The sequence below is a fragment of the Pristiophorus japonicus genome, chromosome 7 (genome assembly GCF_044704955.1).
Source record: "Pristiophorus japonicus isolate sPriJap1 chromosome 7, sPriJap1.hap1, whole genome shotgun sequence".
Taxonomy (NCBI): domain Eukaryota; kingdom Metazoa; phylum Chordata; class Chondrichthyes; family Pristiophoridae; genus Pristiophorus; species Pristiophorus japonicus.
The window spans coordinates 246,724,867-246,741,925 of NC_091983.1; the positions used below are offsets into that span (position 1 = coordinate 246,724,867).

The following is a 17,059-nucleotide window of genomic DNA, read 5'->3' on the forward strand; positions in this document are numbered from 1 at the left end:
ATTTGCCCACTCACCTAACCTATCCAAGTCACCCTACAGTCCCTTAGCGTCCCCCTCACAGCTCACACCGCCACCCAGTTTAGTGTCATCTGCAAACTTGGAGATATTACATTCAATTCCTTCATCTAAATCACTGATGTATATTGTGAAGAGCTGGGGTCCCAGCACTGAGCCCTGTGGCACTCCACGAGTCACTGCCTGCCATTCTGAAAAGGACCCGTTTATCCCGACTCTCTGCTTCCTGTCTGCCAATCAGTTCTCTATCCACGTCAGTATATTATCCCCAATACCAAGTGCTTTGATTTTGCACACCAATCTCTTGTGTGGGACCTTGTCAAAAGCCTTTTGAAAGTCCAAATACACCACATCCACTGGTTCTCCCTTGTCCACTCTACTTGTTACACCCTCAAAACATTCTCGAAGATTTGTCAAGCATGATTTCCCCTTCATAATCCATGCTGACTTGGACCGATCCTGTCACTGCTTTCCAAATGCGCTGCTATTTCATTCTTAATAATTGATTCCAACATTTTCGCCACCACTGATGTCAGGCTAACTGGTCTATAATTACCCACTTTCTCTCTCCCTCCCTTTTTAAAAAGTGGTGTTACATTAGCTACTCTCCAGTCTATAGGAACTGATCCAGAGTCGATAGACTGTTGGAAAATGATCACCAATGCATCCACTATTTCTAGGGCCACTTCCTTGAGTACTCTGGGATGCAGACTATCAAGCCCCGTGGATTTATTGGCCTTCAATCCCAACAATTTCCCTAACACAATTTCCCGCCTAATAAGGATATACTTCAGTTCCACCTTCTCACTAGACCCTCGGTCCCCTAGTACTTCTGGAAGGTTATTTGTGTCTTCCTTCGTGAAGACAGAACCAAAGTATTTGTTCAATTGGTCTGCCATTTCTTTGTTCCCCATTATAAATTCACCTGAATCTGACTGCAAGGGACCTACGTTTGTCTTCACTAATCTTTTTCTCTTCACATATCTATAGAAGCTGTTGCAGTCAGTTTTTATGTTCCCGGCAAGCTTCTTCTCGTACTCTGTTTGCCCCCTCCTAATTAAACCCTTAGTCCTCCTCTGCTGAATTCTGAATTTCTCCCAGTCCTCAGGTTTGCTGCTTTTTCTAGCCAATTTATGTGCCTTTTCCTTGGATTTAACACTATCCTTAATTTCCCTTGTTAGCCACAGTTAAGCCACCTTTCCCGTTTTATTTTTACTCCAGACAGAATTGTACAATTGTTGAAGTTCATCCTTGTGATCTTTAAATGTTTACCATTGTCTATCCACCGTCAACCCTTTAAGTATCATTTGCCAGTCTATTCTAGCCAATTCACTCCTCAAACCATCGAAGTTACCTTTCCTTAAGTTCAGGACCCTAGTTTCTGAATTAACTGTGTCATTCTTCATGCTAATAAAGAATTCTACCATCTTATGGTCACTCTTCCCCAAGGGGTCTCACACAACAAGATTGCTAATTAGTCCTTTCTCATTAGACATCACCCAGTCTAGGATGGCCAGCTCCCTGGTTGGTTCCTCAACATATTGGTCCCGAAAACCATCCCTAATACACTCCAGGAAATCCTCCTCCACCGCATTGCTACCAGTTTGGTTAGCCCAATCAATATGTAGATTAAAGTTACCCATGATAACTGCTGTACCTTTATTGCATGCATCCCTAATTTCTTGTTTGATCTGTCCCCAACCTTACTACTACTGTTTGGTGGTCTGTACACAAGCGTTTTCTGCCCCTTGGTATTCCGTAGCTCCACCCATACCGATTCCACATCATCCAAGCTAAAGCCCTTTCTTACAATTGCATTAATTTCCTCTTTAATCAGCAATGCCACCCCACCTCCTTTTCCTTTCTGTCTATCCTTCCTAAATGTTGAATACCTTTGGATGTTGAGTTCCCAGCCTTGGTCACCCTGGAGCCATGTTTCCGTGATGCCAATTACATCATACCTGTTAACTGCTATCTGCGCAGTTAATTCGTCCACCTTATTCCGAATACTCCTCGCATTGAGGCACAGAGCCTTCAGGCTTGTCTTTCTAACACACTTTGCCCCTTTAGAATTTTGCTGTAGCGTGGCCCTTTTTGCTTTTTGCCTAAGGTTTCTCTACCCTCCACTTTTACTTTTCTTTCTATCTTTTGCTTCTGCCCCCATTCTACTTCCCTCTGTCTCCCTGAATCGGTTCCCATCCCCCTGCCATATTAGTTTAACTCCTCCCCAACATCACTAGCAAATACTCCCCCTTGGACATTGGTTCCGGTCCTGCCCAGGTGCAGACCATCCAGTTTGTACAGGTCCCATCTCCCCCAGAACCGGTTCCAATGTCCCAGGAATTTGAATCCCTCCCTTCTGCACCACTCCTCAAGCCACGTATTCCTCTAAGCTATCCTGCAATTCCTACTCTGACTAGCACGTGACACTGGTAGCAATCCTGAGATTACTACTTTTGAGGTCCTATTTTTTAATTTAGCTCCTAGCTCCCTAAATTCATCTTGTTGGACCTCATCCCGTTTTTTACCTATATCGTTGGTACCTATATGCACCACGGCAACTGGCTGTTCACACTCCCTTTTCAGAATGTCCTGAACCCGCTCCGAGCCATCCTTGACCCTTGCACCAGGGAGGCTACATACCATCCTAGAGTCTCGGTTGCGGCTGCAGAAACATCTATCTATTCCCCTTACAATTGAATCCCCTATCACTATAGCTCTCCCCCTCTTGTTCCTGCCCTCCTGTGCAGCAGAGTCACCCATGGTGCCATGAACTTGGCTGCTGCTGCTGCTCCCCCCTTATGAGTCATCCCCCCCCCAACAGTACCCAAAGCGGTGTATCTGTTTTGCAGGGGGATGACCGCAGGGGACCCCTGCACTTCCTTCCTTGCACTGCTCTTCCTGTTGGTCACCCATTCCCTATCTGGCTGTGTCCCCTTTACCTGCGGTAAGACCAACTCACTAAACGTGCTATTCACGTCATTCTCAGCAATGCGGTCCGTCAGGAACTGCAGGCGGATGCACTTCCCACACACGTAGTCATCAGGGACACTGGAAGTGTCCCTGACTTCCCACATAGTACAGGAGGAGCACAACACGTGCCTGAGCTCTCCTGCCATGACTTAAACCTTAGATTAACTTAATTTGGCAACAACAATGATAAAAGGTTACTTACTGATAAAGAAAAGAAAAAGAAAAACTACTTACCAATCACCAGCCAATCACTTACCCCCTTGGCTGTGACGTCACCTTTCGATTTATTTCTACTTTTTTGCCTCCCTGCTGCAGCTGCACTGGCTGGCCTCTCCAACTCCCGCTCGAACTCCCGCTGACTGATGGGCTTCTTGTAGGCCTCCGCGGACACCCGACTGCTGGGCCTTTATAGGCCGCTGCCTCCGACGATGAACTCCCGCCTCTCACGAACTCCCCAGACACCCGACTGCTGGGCCTTTATAGGCCGCTGCCTCCGACGACGAACTCCCGCCTCTCACCAACTCCAGAGTGAGGCACAAGCATGGTGGGCAGCCTTTTATACTGGGCCCTGCACACCTATGCAGGTGACCCTCAGGTCTCCCACCACAGTGTCCTCTGGTAGACAGCCTCTGCCACAGGGGCAGGAAACCCTGGTCTCCACCAGTTGCACCCTCTAGTGGTGCCAGCATAGAATATACACAGTGTAAACCTTATTGAAAGTACATCAGGTAACGAGTATCCATCTTATGCAACTATACAGTGACTACACAGAGAGTATATCTATAGTCTGCATGTATAACACATAGACTTAAAGTAATTGGGGGGAGGTTTAGAGGAGATATGAGGGCAAATTTCTTCACCCAGATGGTGGTGGGTGTCTGGAACTCTCTGCCTGAAAGGGTGGGAGAGGCAGGAAACCTCACCACATTTAAAAGATACTTGGAAGTGCACTTAAAGTGTCGTAACCTGCAGGACCAAGAGCTGGAGAGTTGGATTAGACTGGATAGCTCTTGGTTGGACATGATGGTCCAAAATGGCCTCCTTCCGTGCTGTAAATTTCTATGATTCTCTGATTTTATGAACTTAAGACACTTTGGTGGTAATGCTCACAATTAGCGCACGCTTGCCCTCTACTGCATTGTGTACTTGTTGTACACTCAGAATCTCAAGCCAAAATACAAATAAAATTGCATTAAAAACAACAGTACCATTTATAAAATCCCAGTGCCTTGCTCCAGTTAGTTTCACGTGAGCGGATATATCAACCGAGGTGGAATAAGACTGTTTGACGAACAGATAATTGAAATCACCCAGGTAATCAATTCCCTCCAGCCATAGGTGCTCAAGAGCTAAAATGGGAAACTTCACGGCCTGAGAATGTTTGTGGGTTCGTTTTGGTTTTGCTGTATTTTCTATTTTGAAAATCATAAATAGATATATTTAAAGTAATGAATAAAATGGCCAGATACGATCACATGACATATTGCAAATTCAAAGAATTTAGTTAATGTCATGGTCTATCATAGCAAAACCGTCTTCAAAATGCTGAAGTGGGGCGCGAAGCATCGTGAGTAAGTGAGAAGTGCTCAGGCTATCTTGTTAACGCTCTAATTTTATTGATGCACTGGCTGAGGTTATCGATCTTTCTGCGCACGATTACTGTCACTGTGACGATTGCTCTGTATCCAAACGCTGCTGCAAACCAGAAGCAACAGACCGCAATCGGCAAAAGGCAGGTTTCAAGCTCAAATATAGAAAATCTCTTTCACTGCGTTGCATTTGACTTCGATTGCAAACAAAATCCACGAGTGGTGCGCCGGTGTATTTTTGGAGGGGAGGCGGGGGATGAATTTGCCATCTGGAGACGCTGTGTCCATAGTAACGGGCAGCTGATTGCGGCGGGGACACAGACGCTGCACCGGCTCTGCGCAAAGGGCGATGCTGTCCGGCTCCATCCAAATCTCCGGAGAGACGCTCTCCTCGGCCGAGGTGAAAGACATCTGTGACTCTCTGAGGGCCAATTCGGTGCGACTGCTGTCTCTGAGGGGCTGTCACATCTCAGACCGCGATTTCAACCGCATCAGCCGGCATGTGGCGGAGTGTCAGTCCCTGGCACAGCTCAACCTCAACCTGGGGGTCGTCAATAACCTCAACCGAGTAAAACAGCTGGCAGAGGCACTGACATCCAACAGGTCCATCCACTCCTTATTGTAAGTACCAACTCTTCCTTATTGGGACTACAGACTCCAACTATGTAAGGGCAGGAGTGCAGCCAGAACTTGCTGATATGACTGATTGAGCAAAAACGTCCTTTGGCTGTTTGGCCCACGGTCTACTTGTGTATTTGCTGTGAGCTGATAGGTCCACGGTCTACCTGTCCATTTACTGTGAGCTGATAGGCCCACAGTCTACCTGTCCATTTTCTGTGAGCTGATAGGCCCACAGGCTATTTGTCCATTTACTGTGAGCTGATAGGCCCACAGTCTACCTGTCCATTTACCGTGAGCTGATAGGCCTACAATCTACCTGTCCATTTACTGTGAGCTGATAGGCCTACAATCTACCTGTCCATTTACTGTGAGTTGATAGACCCACAGTCTACTTGTCCATTTACTGTGAGCTGATTGGGCTGAAGTCCAACTGTCTGTAAGAAAGCTGAATCATCCTGGTAACGATGTGACCAGTCATGTATTGGTAGTCACCTGGTTACAGTACACTTATTCCCTTGCTTCCACCCTGTAACCAGCCTCACTGTTCACTCAGGGTCTCCCAGCCTTGGGCCCTGGCACTCAACCTCAGACTTCACAAGACCCAAACATAGGTCCCTGTGCCCTGTCAGCTCACCCCTGGGGTCCCAGACAGCATGCCCCCACTCACTTGTCAGGATCAGATGATCCAGGCCAAAGTTATTTATTTCCAGAAATCATATCTTGGTCATCCTGCTACTATTCCAGGCTAGAATTTCCTCATGGAGAAGTCCACAGCTACCCTATATTGACTGCCTACTTCTACCTCCACCCCTTCCTCAGCCCATTTGCTGCTAAAACTCTCATCCATGTCTTTGTCATCCCCAGGTTTGACTATTCCATGCTCTCCAGGCCAACCTCCCATTCTCCTCTCCATAACTTCAGCTCATCCAAAATTCTGCTACCCAAAGCCTATTACACTCCGTGTCGCTCATCAATCACCTCATGGATTTGTGAAAGGGAAATCATGCTTGACAAATCTTCTGGAATTTTTTGAGGATGTTTCCAGTAGAGTGGATAAGGGAGAACCAGTTGATGTGGTATATTTGGACTTTCAGAAGGCGTTCGACAAGGTCCCACACAAGAGATTGATGTGCAAAGTTAGAGCACATGGGATTGGGGGTAGTGTACTGACATGGATTGAGAACTGGTTGTCAGACAGGAAGCAAAGAGTAGGAGTAAATGGGTACTTTTCAGAATGGCAGGCAGTGACTAGTGGGGTACCGCAAGGTTCTGTGCTGGGGCCCCAGCTGTTTACACTGTACATTAATGATTTAGATGAGGGGATTAAATGTAGTATCTCCAAATTTGCGGATGACACTAAGTTGGGTGGCAGTGTGAGCTGCGAGGAGGATGCTGTGAGGCTGCAGAGCGACTTGGATAGGTTAGGTGAGTGGGAAAATGCATGGCAGATGAAGTATAATGTGGATAAATGTGAGGTTATCCACTTTGGTGGTAAAAACAGAGAGACAGACTATTATCTGAATGGTGACAGATTAGGAAAAGGGGAGGTGCAAAGAGACCTGGGTGTCATGGTACATCAGTCATTGAAGGTTGGCATGCAGGTGCAGCAGGCGGTTAAGAAAGCAAATGGCATGTTGGCCTTCATAGCAAGGGGATTTGAGTACAGGGGCAGGGAGGTGTTGCTACAGTTGTACAGGGCATTGGTGAGGCCACACCTGGAGTATTGTGTACAGTTTTGGTCTCCTAACCTGAGGAAGGACATTCTTGCTATTGAGGGAGTGCAGCGAAGGTTCACCAGACTGATTCCCGGGATGGCGGGACTGACCTATCAAGAAAGACTGGATCAACTGGGCTTGTATTCACTGGAGTTCAGAAGAATGAGAGGGGACCTCATAGAAACATATAAAATTCTGACGGGGTTAGACAGGTTAGATGCAGGAAGAATGTTCCCAATGTTGGTGAAGTCCAGAACCAGAGGTCACAGTCTAAGGATAAGGGGTAAGCCATTTAGGACCGAGATGCGGAGGAACTTCTTCACCCAGAGAGTGGTGAACCTGTGGAATTCTCTACCACAGAAAGTTGTTGAGGCCAATTCACTAAATATATTCAAAAAGGAGTTAGATGAGGTCCTTACTGCTAGGGGGATCAAGGGGTATGGCGAGAAAGCAGGAATGGGGTACTGAAGTTGAATGTTCAGCCATGAACTCATTGAATGGCGGTGCAGGCTAGAAGGGCCGAATGGCCTACTCCTGCACCTATTTTCTATGTTTCTATGTTTCTATGTTTCTATGTTTTTGTTGGCCCACATTAGCTCATTAGCTCAACGCCTCCAATTTAAATTTCTCATCCTTGAATTTAAATCCCTTCACGGTCTCCCCCCTCCTTATCTCTGAAACGTCCTCCACACCCCCCAAAACTCATCACTCCTCTAATTCTGGCCACTTGTTCCCCCACCATTGGTGACTATTCTTTCTACTGACTAGGCTCTAGGCTCTGGAATTCCCTCCCTAAATCTCTGCCTCTCCACCTCACTCTCCCCCTTTACATTTCACCTTAAAACTTCCCTCTTTAACCAAAATTTTGCTCATCCATCCTAATATCTCCTTCTCGGGCTCAGTTTCCATTTTTGTCTTATTATGTCACTGTGAAGTACCTTGGAATGCTTATCTATTCTTAAGAGACTCTATAAATCCAAGTTGTTGTTGGTCAACTGTGGGTGGTATTTCAACTGCCGCCTCCCGTTAGTACGCTAAGGGGTTACCAACCGAGCGCAGCAAATTCATCAACGCCCGTGAACTTCCCTGGCAGTTTTGCGCTGGCGCTGACCACTTACCGCCTCGCTCTCTTGCACCCTATGGATCGTGATGTCATTCAGTACGCATCGCCCTGTTACCGCCCCGGATTTGATATTTGCTGCCGCCCCCTGCTGCATTGCCGGGTGTCAATAACGGCAGCAACAGGAGGTGTTGTCGCTTCGGCTGGCCGCTTGAGGAGTGATATTTAAAGGTAGTGGTGGTCAGGTAGGGCAAGCTTTATTCTTCACACCAGTCCGGTGCCTGCTGATTATTTTTTGACGGCCCATTGCTGTGCGATTTCTCAGCCCTCCACTCTCTTAGAGTACTTGGGGCTGCAATGGAAATAGCCCATAGAAATAATGGCCCTTCCCTTTAAGTGAGGTAAGGAGCCTGTGACACCAGCAGCACTGCATTGAACATTCTTCAGCGCTCTGCCTCTACTGACCCTCTCACACACTTTAGCGCTCTAAGTGAAGTGGTAGCACTTGATTTAGCGCTCCACTTCCCTCTTGAAGTGCTGAAGCTGAGGTTCCTGAGATGTAAAAAGGATAATTGCCTGGCGATACTTTTCTCACTTCTCAAAAGTTATCGCCCCAAATTTCTAGCCCAAATTCTTATACTGAACTATCACTATAACCCACTGGTAGTTTAGTTTAACAGGTTTTCATTGTTTAATTGCGCACACAGGGAAATATACTCTCGAGCTTTAGTGAGCTACACTATTTGAAGCACTGACTAATATTCAGAGGAATAAGGCTGATTATCCCATTTCACATGACACCTGCCTTGATCAGTTGAACACCTTACCCACAGTCCATTGTGGCTGTTGCATTCAAACCTCACCTGGCTCTGTGGAAGAGCAATTTGATATTACATTAAATTAATAGGGATGTTGGGGAGGGCATCAAACAGGAAATTAGGGGTGCATGCAATAAAGGTGTAGCAGTTATAATGGGTGACTTTAATATGCACATAGATTGGGCTAGCCAAACTGGAAGCAATACGGTGGAGGAGGATTTCCTGGAGTGCATAAGGGATGGTTTTCTAGACCAATATGTTGAGGAACCAACTAGGGGGGAGGCCATCTTAGACTGGGTGTTGTGTAATGAGAGAGGATTAATTAGCAATCTCATTGTGCGAGGCCCCTTGGGGAAGAGTGACCATAATATGGTGGAATTCTGCATTAGGATGGAGAATGAAACAGTAATTTCAGAGACCATGGTCCAGAACTTAAAGAAGGGTAACTTTGAAGGTATGAGGCGTGAATTGGCTAGGATAGATTGGCGAATGATACTTAGGGGGTTGACTGTGGATGGGCAATGGCAGACATTTAGAGACCGCATGGATGAACTACAACAATTGTACATTCCTGTCTGGCGTAAAAATAAAAAGGGGAAGGTGGCTCAACCGTGGCTATCTAGGGAAATCAGGGATAGTATTAAAGCCAAGGAAGTGGCATACAAATTGGCCAGAAATAGCAGCGAACCTGGGGACTGGGAGAAATTTAGAACTCAGCAGAGGAGGACAAAGGGTTTGATTAGGACAGGGAAAATGGAGTACGAGAAGAAGCTTGCAGGGAACATTAAGGCGGATTGCAAAAGTTTCTATAGGTATGTAAAGAGAAAAAGGTTGGTGAAGACAAACGTAGGTCCCCTGCAGTCAGAATCAGGGGAAGTCATAACGGGGAACAAAGAAATGGCGGATCAATTGAACAAGTACTTTGGTTCGGTATTCACTAAGGAGGATACAAACAACCTTCCGGATATAAAAGGGGTCAGAGGGTCTAGTAAGGAAGAGGAACTGAGGGAAATCTTTATTAGTCGGGAAATTGTGTTGGGGAAATTGATGGGATTGAAGGCAGATAAATCCCCAGGGCCTGATGGCCTGCATCCTAGAGTACTTAAGGAGGTGGCCTTGGAAATAGCGGATGCATTGACAGTCATTTTCCAACATTCCATTGACTCTGGATCAGTTCCTATGGAGTGGAGGGTAGCCAATGTAACCCCACTTTTTAAAAAAGGAGGGAGAGAGAAAACAGGGAATTATAGACCGGTCAGCCTGACCTCAGTAGTGGGTAAAATGATGGAATCAATTATTAAGGATGTCATAGCAGTGCATCTGGAAAATGGTGACATGATAGGTCCAAGTCAGCATGGATTTGTGAAAGGGAAATCATGCTTGACAAATCTTCTGGAATTTTTTGAGGATGTTTCCAGTAAAGTGGACAAAGGAGAACCAGTTGATGTGGTATATTTGGACTTTCAGAAGGCTTTCGACAAGGTCCCACACAAGAGATTAATGTGCAAAGTTAAAGCACATGGGATTGGGGGTAGTGTGCTGACGTGGATTGAGAACTGGTTGTCAGACAGGAAGCAAAGAGTAGGAGTAAACGGGTACTTTTCAGAATGGCAGGCAGTGACTAGTGGAGTGCCGCAAGGTTCTGTGCTGGGGCCCCAGCTGTTTACATTGTACATTAATGATTTAGACGAGGGGATTAAATGCAGTATCTCCAAATTTGCGGATGATACTAAGTTGGGTGGCAGTGTGAGCTGCGAGGAGGATGCTATTAGGCTGCAGAGTGACTTGGATAGGTTAGGTGAGTGGGCAAATGCATGGCAGATGAAGTATAATGTGGATAAATGTGAGGTTATCCACTTTGGTGGTAAAAACAGAGAGACAGACTATTATCTGAATGGTGACAGATTAGGAAAAGGGAAGGTGCAACGAGACCTGGGTGTCATGGTACATCAGTCATTGAAGGTTGGCATGCAGGTACAGCAGGCGGTTAAGAAAGCAAATGGCATGTTGGCCTTCATAGCGAGGGGATTTGAATACAGGGGCAGGGAGGTGTTGCTACAGTTGTACAGGGCCTTGGTGAGGCCACACCTGGAGTATTGTGTACAGTTTTGGTCTCCTAACTTGAGGAAGGACATTCTTGCTATTGAGGGAGTGCAGCGAAGGTTCACCAGACTGATTCCCGGGATGGCGGGACTGACCTATCAAGAAAGATTGGATCAATTGGGCTTGTATTCACTGGAGTTCAGAAGAATGAGAGGGGACCTCATAGAAACGTTTAAAATTCTGACGGGTTTAGACAGGTTAGATGCAGAAAGAATGTTCCCAATGTTGGGGAAGTCCAGAACCAGGGGTCACAGTCTGAGGATAAGGGGTAAGCCATTTAGGACCGAGATGAGGAGAAACTTCTTCACCCAGAGAGTGGTGAACCTGTGGAATTCTCTACCACAGAAAGTAGTTGAGGCCAATTCACTAAATATATTCAAAAGGGAGTTAGATGAAGTCCTTACTACTCGGGGGATCAAGGGTTATGGTGAGAAAGCAGGAATGGGGTACTGAAGTTGAATGTTCAGCCATGAACTCATTGAATGGCGGTGCAGGCTAGAAGGGCCGAATGGCCTACTCCTGCACCTATTTTCTATGTTTCTATGTTTCTATGTTTCTATGTTTTTGTTGGCCCACATTAGCTCATTAGCTCAACGCCTCCAATTTAAATTTCTCATCCTTGAATTTAAATCCCTTCACGGTCTCCCCCCTCCTTATCTCTGAAACGTCCTCCACACCCCCCAAAACTCATCACTCCTCTAATTCTGGCCACTTGTTCCCCCACCATTGGTGACTATTCTTTCTACTGACTAGGCTCTAGGCTCTGGAATTCCCTCCCTAAATCTCTGCCTCTCCACCTCACTCTCCCCCTTTACATTTCACCTTAAAACTTCCCTCTTTAACCAAAATTTTGCTCATCCATCCTAATATCTCCTTCTCGGGCTCAGTTTCCATTTTTGTCTTATTATGTCACTGTGAAGTACCTTGGAATGCTTATCTATTCTTAAGAGACTCTATAAATCCAAGTTGTTGTTGGTCAACTGTGGGTGGTATTTCAACTGCCGCCTCCCGTTAGTACGCTAAGGGGTTACCAACCGAGCGCAGCAAATTCATCAACGCCCGTGAACTTCCCTGGCAGTTTTGCGCTGGCGCTGACCACTTACCGCCTCGCTCTCTTGCACCCTATGGATCGTGATGTCATTCAGTACGCATCGCCCTGTTACCGCCCCGGATTTGATATTTGCTGCCGCCCCCTGCTGCATTGCCGGGTGTCAATAACGGCAGCAACAGGAGGTGTTGTCGCTTCGGCTGGCCGCTTGAGGAGTGATATTTAAAGGTAGTGGTGGTCAGGTAGGGCAAGCTTTATTCTTCACACCAGTCCGGTGCCTGCTGATTATTTTTTGACGGCCCATTGCTGTGCGATTTCTCAGCCCTCCACTCTCTTAGAGTACTTGGGGCTGCAATGGAAATAGCCCATAGAAATAATGGCCCTTCCCTTTAAGTGAGGTAAGGAGCCTGTGACACCAGCAGCACTGCATTGAACATTCTTCAGCGCTCTGCCTCTACTGACCCTCTCACACACTTTAGCGCTCTAAGTGAAGTGGTAGCACTTGATTTAGCGCTCCACTTCCCTCTTGAAGTGCTGAAGCTGAGGTTCCTGAGATGTAAAAAGGATAATTGCCTGGCGATACTTTTCTCACTTCTCAAAAGTTATCGCCCCAAATTTCTAGCCCAAATTCTTATACTGAACTATCACTATAACCCACTGGTAGTTTAGTTTAACAGGTTTTCATTGTTTAATTGCGCACACAGGGAAATATACTCTCGAGCTTTAGTGAGCTACACTATTTGAAGCACTGACTAATATTCAGAGGAATAAGGCTGATTATCCCATTTCACATGACACCTGCCTTGATCAGTTGAACACCTTACCCACAGTCCATTGTGGCTGTTGCATTCAAACCTCACCTGGCTCTGTGGAAGAGCAATTTGATATTACATTAAATTAATAGGGATGTTGGGGAGGGCATCAAACAGGAAATTAGGGGTGCATGCAATAAAGGTGTAGCAGTTATAATGGGTGACTTTAATATGCACATAGATTGGGCTAGCCAAACTGGAAGCAATACGGTGGAGGAGGATTTCCTGGAGTGCATAAGGGATGGTTTTCTAGACCAATATGTTGAGGAACCAACTAGGGGGGAGGCCATCTTAGACTGGGTGTTGTGTAATGAGAGAGGATTAATTAGCAATCTCATTGTGCGAGGCCCCTTGGGGAAGAGTGACCATAATATGGTGGAATTCTGCATTAGGATGGAGAATGAAACAGTAATTTCAGAGACCATGGTCCAGAACTTAAAGAAGGGTAACTTTGAAGGTATGAGGCGTGAATTGGCTAGGATAGATTGGCGAATGATACTTAGGGGGTTGACTGTGGATGGGCAATGGCAGACATTTAGAGACCGCATGGATGAACTACAACAATTGTACATTCCTGTCTGGCGTAAAAATAAAAAGGGGAAGGTGGCTCAACCGTGGCTATCTAGGGAAATCAGGGATAGTATTAAAGCCAAGGAAGTGGCATACAAATTGGCCAGAAATAGCAGCGAACCTGGGGACTGGGAGAAATTTAGAACTCAGCAGAGGAGGACAAAGGGTTTGATTAGGACAGGGAAAATGGAGTACGAGAAGAAGCTTGCAGGGAACATTAAGGCGGATTGCAAAAGTTTCTATAGGTATGTAAAGAGAAAAAGGTTGGTGAAGACAAACGTAGGTCCCCTGCAGTCAGAATCAGGGGAAGTCATAACGGGGAACAAAGAAATGGCGGATCAATTGAACAAGTACTTTGGTTCGGTATTCACTAAGGAGGATACAAACAACCTTCCGGATATAAAAGGGGTCAGAGGGTCTAGTAAGGAAGAGGAACTGAGGGAAATCTTTATTAGTCGGGAAATTGTGTTGGGGAAATTGATGGGATTGAAGGCAGATAAATCCCCAGGGCCTGATGGCCTGCATCCTAGAGTACTTAAGGAGGTGGCCTTGGAAATAGCGGATGCATTGACAGTCATTTTCCAACATTCCATTGACTCTGGATCAGTTCCTATGGAGTGGAGGGTAGCCAATGTAACCCCACTTTTTAAAAAAGGAGGGAGAGAGAAAACAGGGAATTATAGACCGGTCAGCCTGACCTCAGTAGTGGGTAAAATGATGGAATCAATTATTAAGGATGTCATAGCAGTGCATCTGGAAAATGGTGACATGATAGGTCCAAGTCAGCATGGATTTGTGAAAGGGAAATCATGCTTGACAAATCTTCTGGAATTTTTTGAGGATGTTTCCAGTAAAGTGGACAAAGGAGAACCAGTTGATGTGGTATATTTGGACTTTCAGAAGGCTTTCGACAAGGTCCCACACAAGAGATTAATGTGCAAAGTTAAAGCACATGGGATTGGGGGTAGTGTGCTGACGTGGATTGAGAACTGGTTGTCAGACAGGAAGCAAAGAGTAGGAGTAAACGGGTACTTTTCAGAATGGCAGGCAGTGACTAGTGGAGTGCCGCAAGGTTCTGTGCTGGGGCCCCAGCTGTTTACATTGTACATTAATGATTTAGACGAGGGGATTAAATGCAGTATCTCCAAATTTGCGGATGATACTAAGTTGGGTGGCAGTGTGAGCTGCGAGGAGGATGCTATTAGGCTGCAGAGTGACTTGGATAGGTTAGGTGAGTGGGCAAATGCATGGCAGATGAAGTATAATGTGGATAAATGTGAGGTTATCCACTTTGGTGGTAAAAACAGAGAGACAGACTATTATCTGAATGGTGACAGATTAGGAAAAGGGAAGGTGCAACGAGACCTGGGTGTCATGGTACATCAGTCATTGAAGGTTGGCATGCAGGTACAGCAGGCGGTTAAGAAAGCAAATGGCATGTTGGCCTTCATAGCGAGGGGATTTGAATACAGGGGCAGGGAGGTGTTGCTACAGTTGTACAGGGCCTTGGTGAGGCCACACCTGGAGTATTGTGTACAGTTTTGGTCTCCTAACTTGAGGAAGGACATTCTTGCTATTGAGGGAGTGCAGCGAAGGTTCACCAGACTGATTCCCGGGATGGCGGGACTGACCTATCAAGAAAGATTGGATCAATTGGGCTTGTATTCACTGGAGTTCAGAAGAATGAGAGGGGACCTCATAGAAACGTTTAAAATTCTGACGGGTTTAGACAGGTTAGATGCAGAAAGAATGTTCCCAATGTTGGGGAAGTCCAGAACCAGGGGTCACAGTCTGAGGATAAGGGGTAAGCCATTTAGGACCGAGATGAGGAGAAACTTCTTCACCCAGAGAGTGGTGAACCTGTGGAATTCTCTACCACAGAAAGTAGTTGAGGCCAATTCACTAAATATATTCAAAAGGGAGTTAGATGAAGTCCTTACTACTCGGGGGATCAAGGGTTATGGTGAGAAAGCAGGAAGTGGGTACTGAAGTTTCATGTTCAGCCATGAACTCATTGAATGGCGGTGCAGGCTAGAAGGGCTAAATGGCCTGCTCCTGCACCTATTTTCTATGTTTCTATGTTTCTAAATTACATAGAATATACAGCACCGAAACAGGCCATTCGGCCCAACCAGTCCATGCCGATGTTTATGCTCCACTCGAGCCAAAATTGAATTTAAACTGCTATGGTAGGATTTGAACTTACATTCTCTGGGCTATTAATCCAGTAACATCACCCCTATAACCACCCTTCTATTATATGAAACACCTGAGATGCTCGTGGAAGACAAAACTACACACTCAGGATGGGAAGATATAGATGTGGCAACTTTGATGGGAGCCCACATATTATAAGTCACCCGATAAGCTACATTAGTAATTCTTTATGTGTTCGTACGAAACACTGACTTGCAAAGTTGTGCATTTTACCAACTAATGAAATGAAATCTAATCACTCATCATGATTCAACTGTCTGTTTGCTAAACATTCATTAATTTTTCTGCTGAAACTTTAACTTGACTGCAATCTAGTACATCAATCTGTTCTGTGTTAAATATGGATTTATTTACCAAATGGAGATAGAGATACTTGAACTGTGGAGGGTCAAAATTGTAAATCAGGTACCAACACACTTGTATGAATGAAGCTTCAGTGTGTGAGTACTTGATTCAGACTATAGGTCATTCACAATCACACTGACTTTATTTGAATAGCCTTACCATATTTGGCATGTGGAACAGTTTGATGATTTTATTGATTGTAAGGACTAGTAGTTACCAGGTGAAGCTGTGGATTTATGCTTCACTGTGTCAAATTTCAACTGGTCCTGCACCATTCTGCTGCTAATGATTATGTTGGATCCTGTGCAGAATGGGTGCAGAGCCAGTTGTGACATATGTGGGGGAGTAGATGGTAGAGAATGGAGATAAGGATTGTCAAAGGCATAGGTGGCTGTGCACTCTGCGTACCAACTGTCACAATTTGCAAGAAGAGCAAAATATTTTTATTTGTGAAAATAATCTATTCTGGAGTATGTTAAAGGGGAATCCCTCTACTTATCTCAATAATAGCTCAGTATCTTTCAAGTGTCAACTTAGTAAATAAAGCTAGTTTTCACTGTACTGGGATGTTTTGAAGCAGACTTATGTTATGCTGTCGAGGAAATTTTAGCTTAAATTAACTCAGGCGGAGGCTTTCAGAGTCGTGCTTCGAGAGAATTTTATTTTACAAGCGAGATATCTCGGAGAGCTTGCTCAGTCCGCACCGAGGCAAATACTCTGAATTTTACAAGAAAACTCGCTCTATCTTTATACAGTTGAAACAGGAATTTTATCTAAAACACACCACAAAAGTACATTAATCATACATTCTTGTAAATGCAATCAAAGCAAGAACTTTATCTAAAACACCTCATATGAGCATTAATCATACATCCTGTAAATACAAAGGTCATTTCAGGAGGCAGACTTTTATCTTGTCCTTGCATAGTTTCTCCCTGTCCGTATTCTGATAAGCAGGATATCTGGAAACTCATGTAAACACTAGATAGTCATGTATTTACAACATTCTTTGTTCCAAGATCTGAGAGGTTTGGGTGTTTTCTTTTCTAGCTCCACTAATTTAATTAACTCAGCAAGAAGTGAACTTAACCCTTTCCTTAAAAATAGGGCTTAGATCATTTTCTTCCACATATGCTCAAGTAGCAGTGATTTTGTAATATGCGGATGCTGTGG

At 45.3% G+C, this 17,059-nt stretch overlaps 1 protein-coding gene across 1 annotated transcript in view; it reads left to right on the forward strand.

The window, feature by feature from the left end:
• The first annotated feature begins 4,727 nt into the window (after positions 1–4,727).
• Positions 4,728–17,059, forward strand: part of lrrc73 (leucine rich repeat containing 73) — a 176,217-nt gene continuing 163,885 nt past the window's right edge. The window contains exon 1 of the mRNA XM_070884608.1: positions 4,728–5,198. Within this exon, the coding sequence (XP_070740709.1) occupies positions 4,927–5,198 (272 nt within the window). The 5' untranslated portion in view covers positions 4,728–4,926. The remainder of the gene's footprint in view (positions 5,199–17,059) is intronic.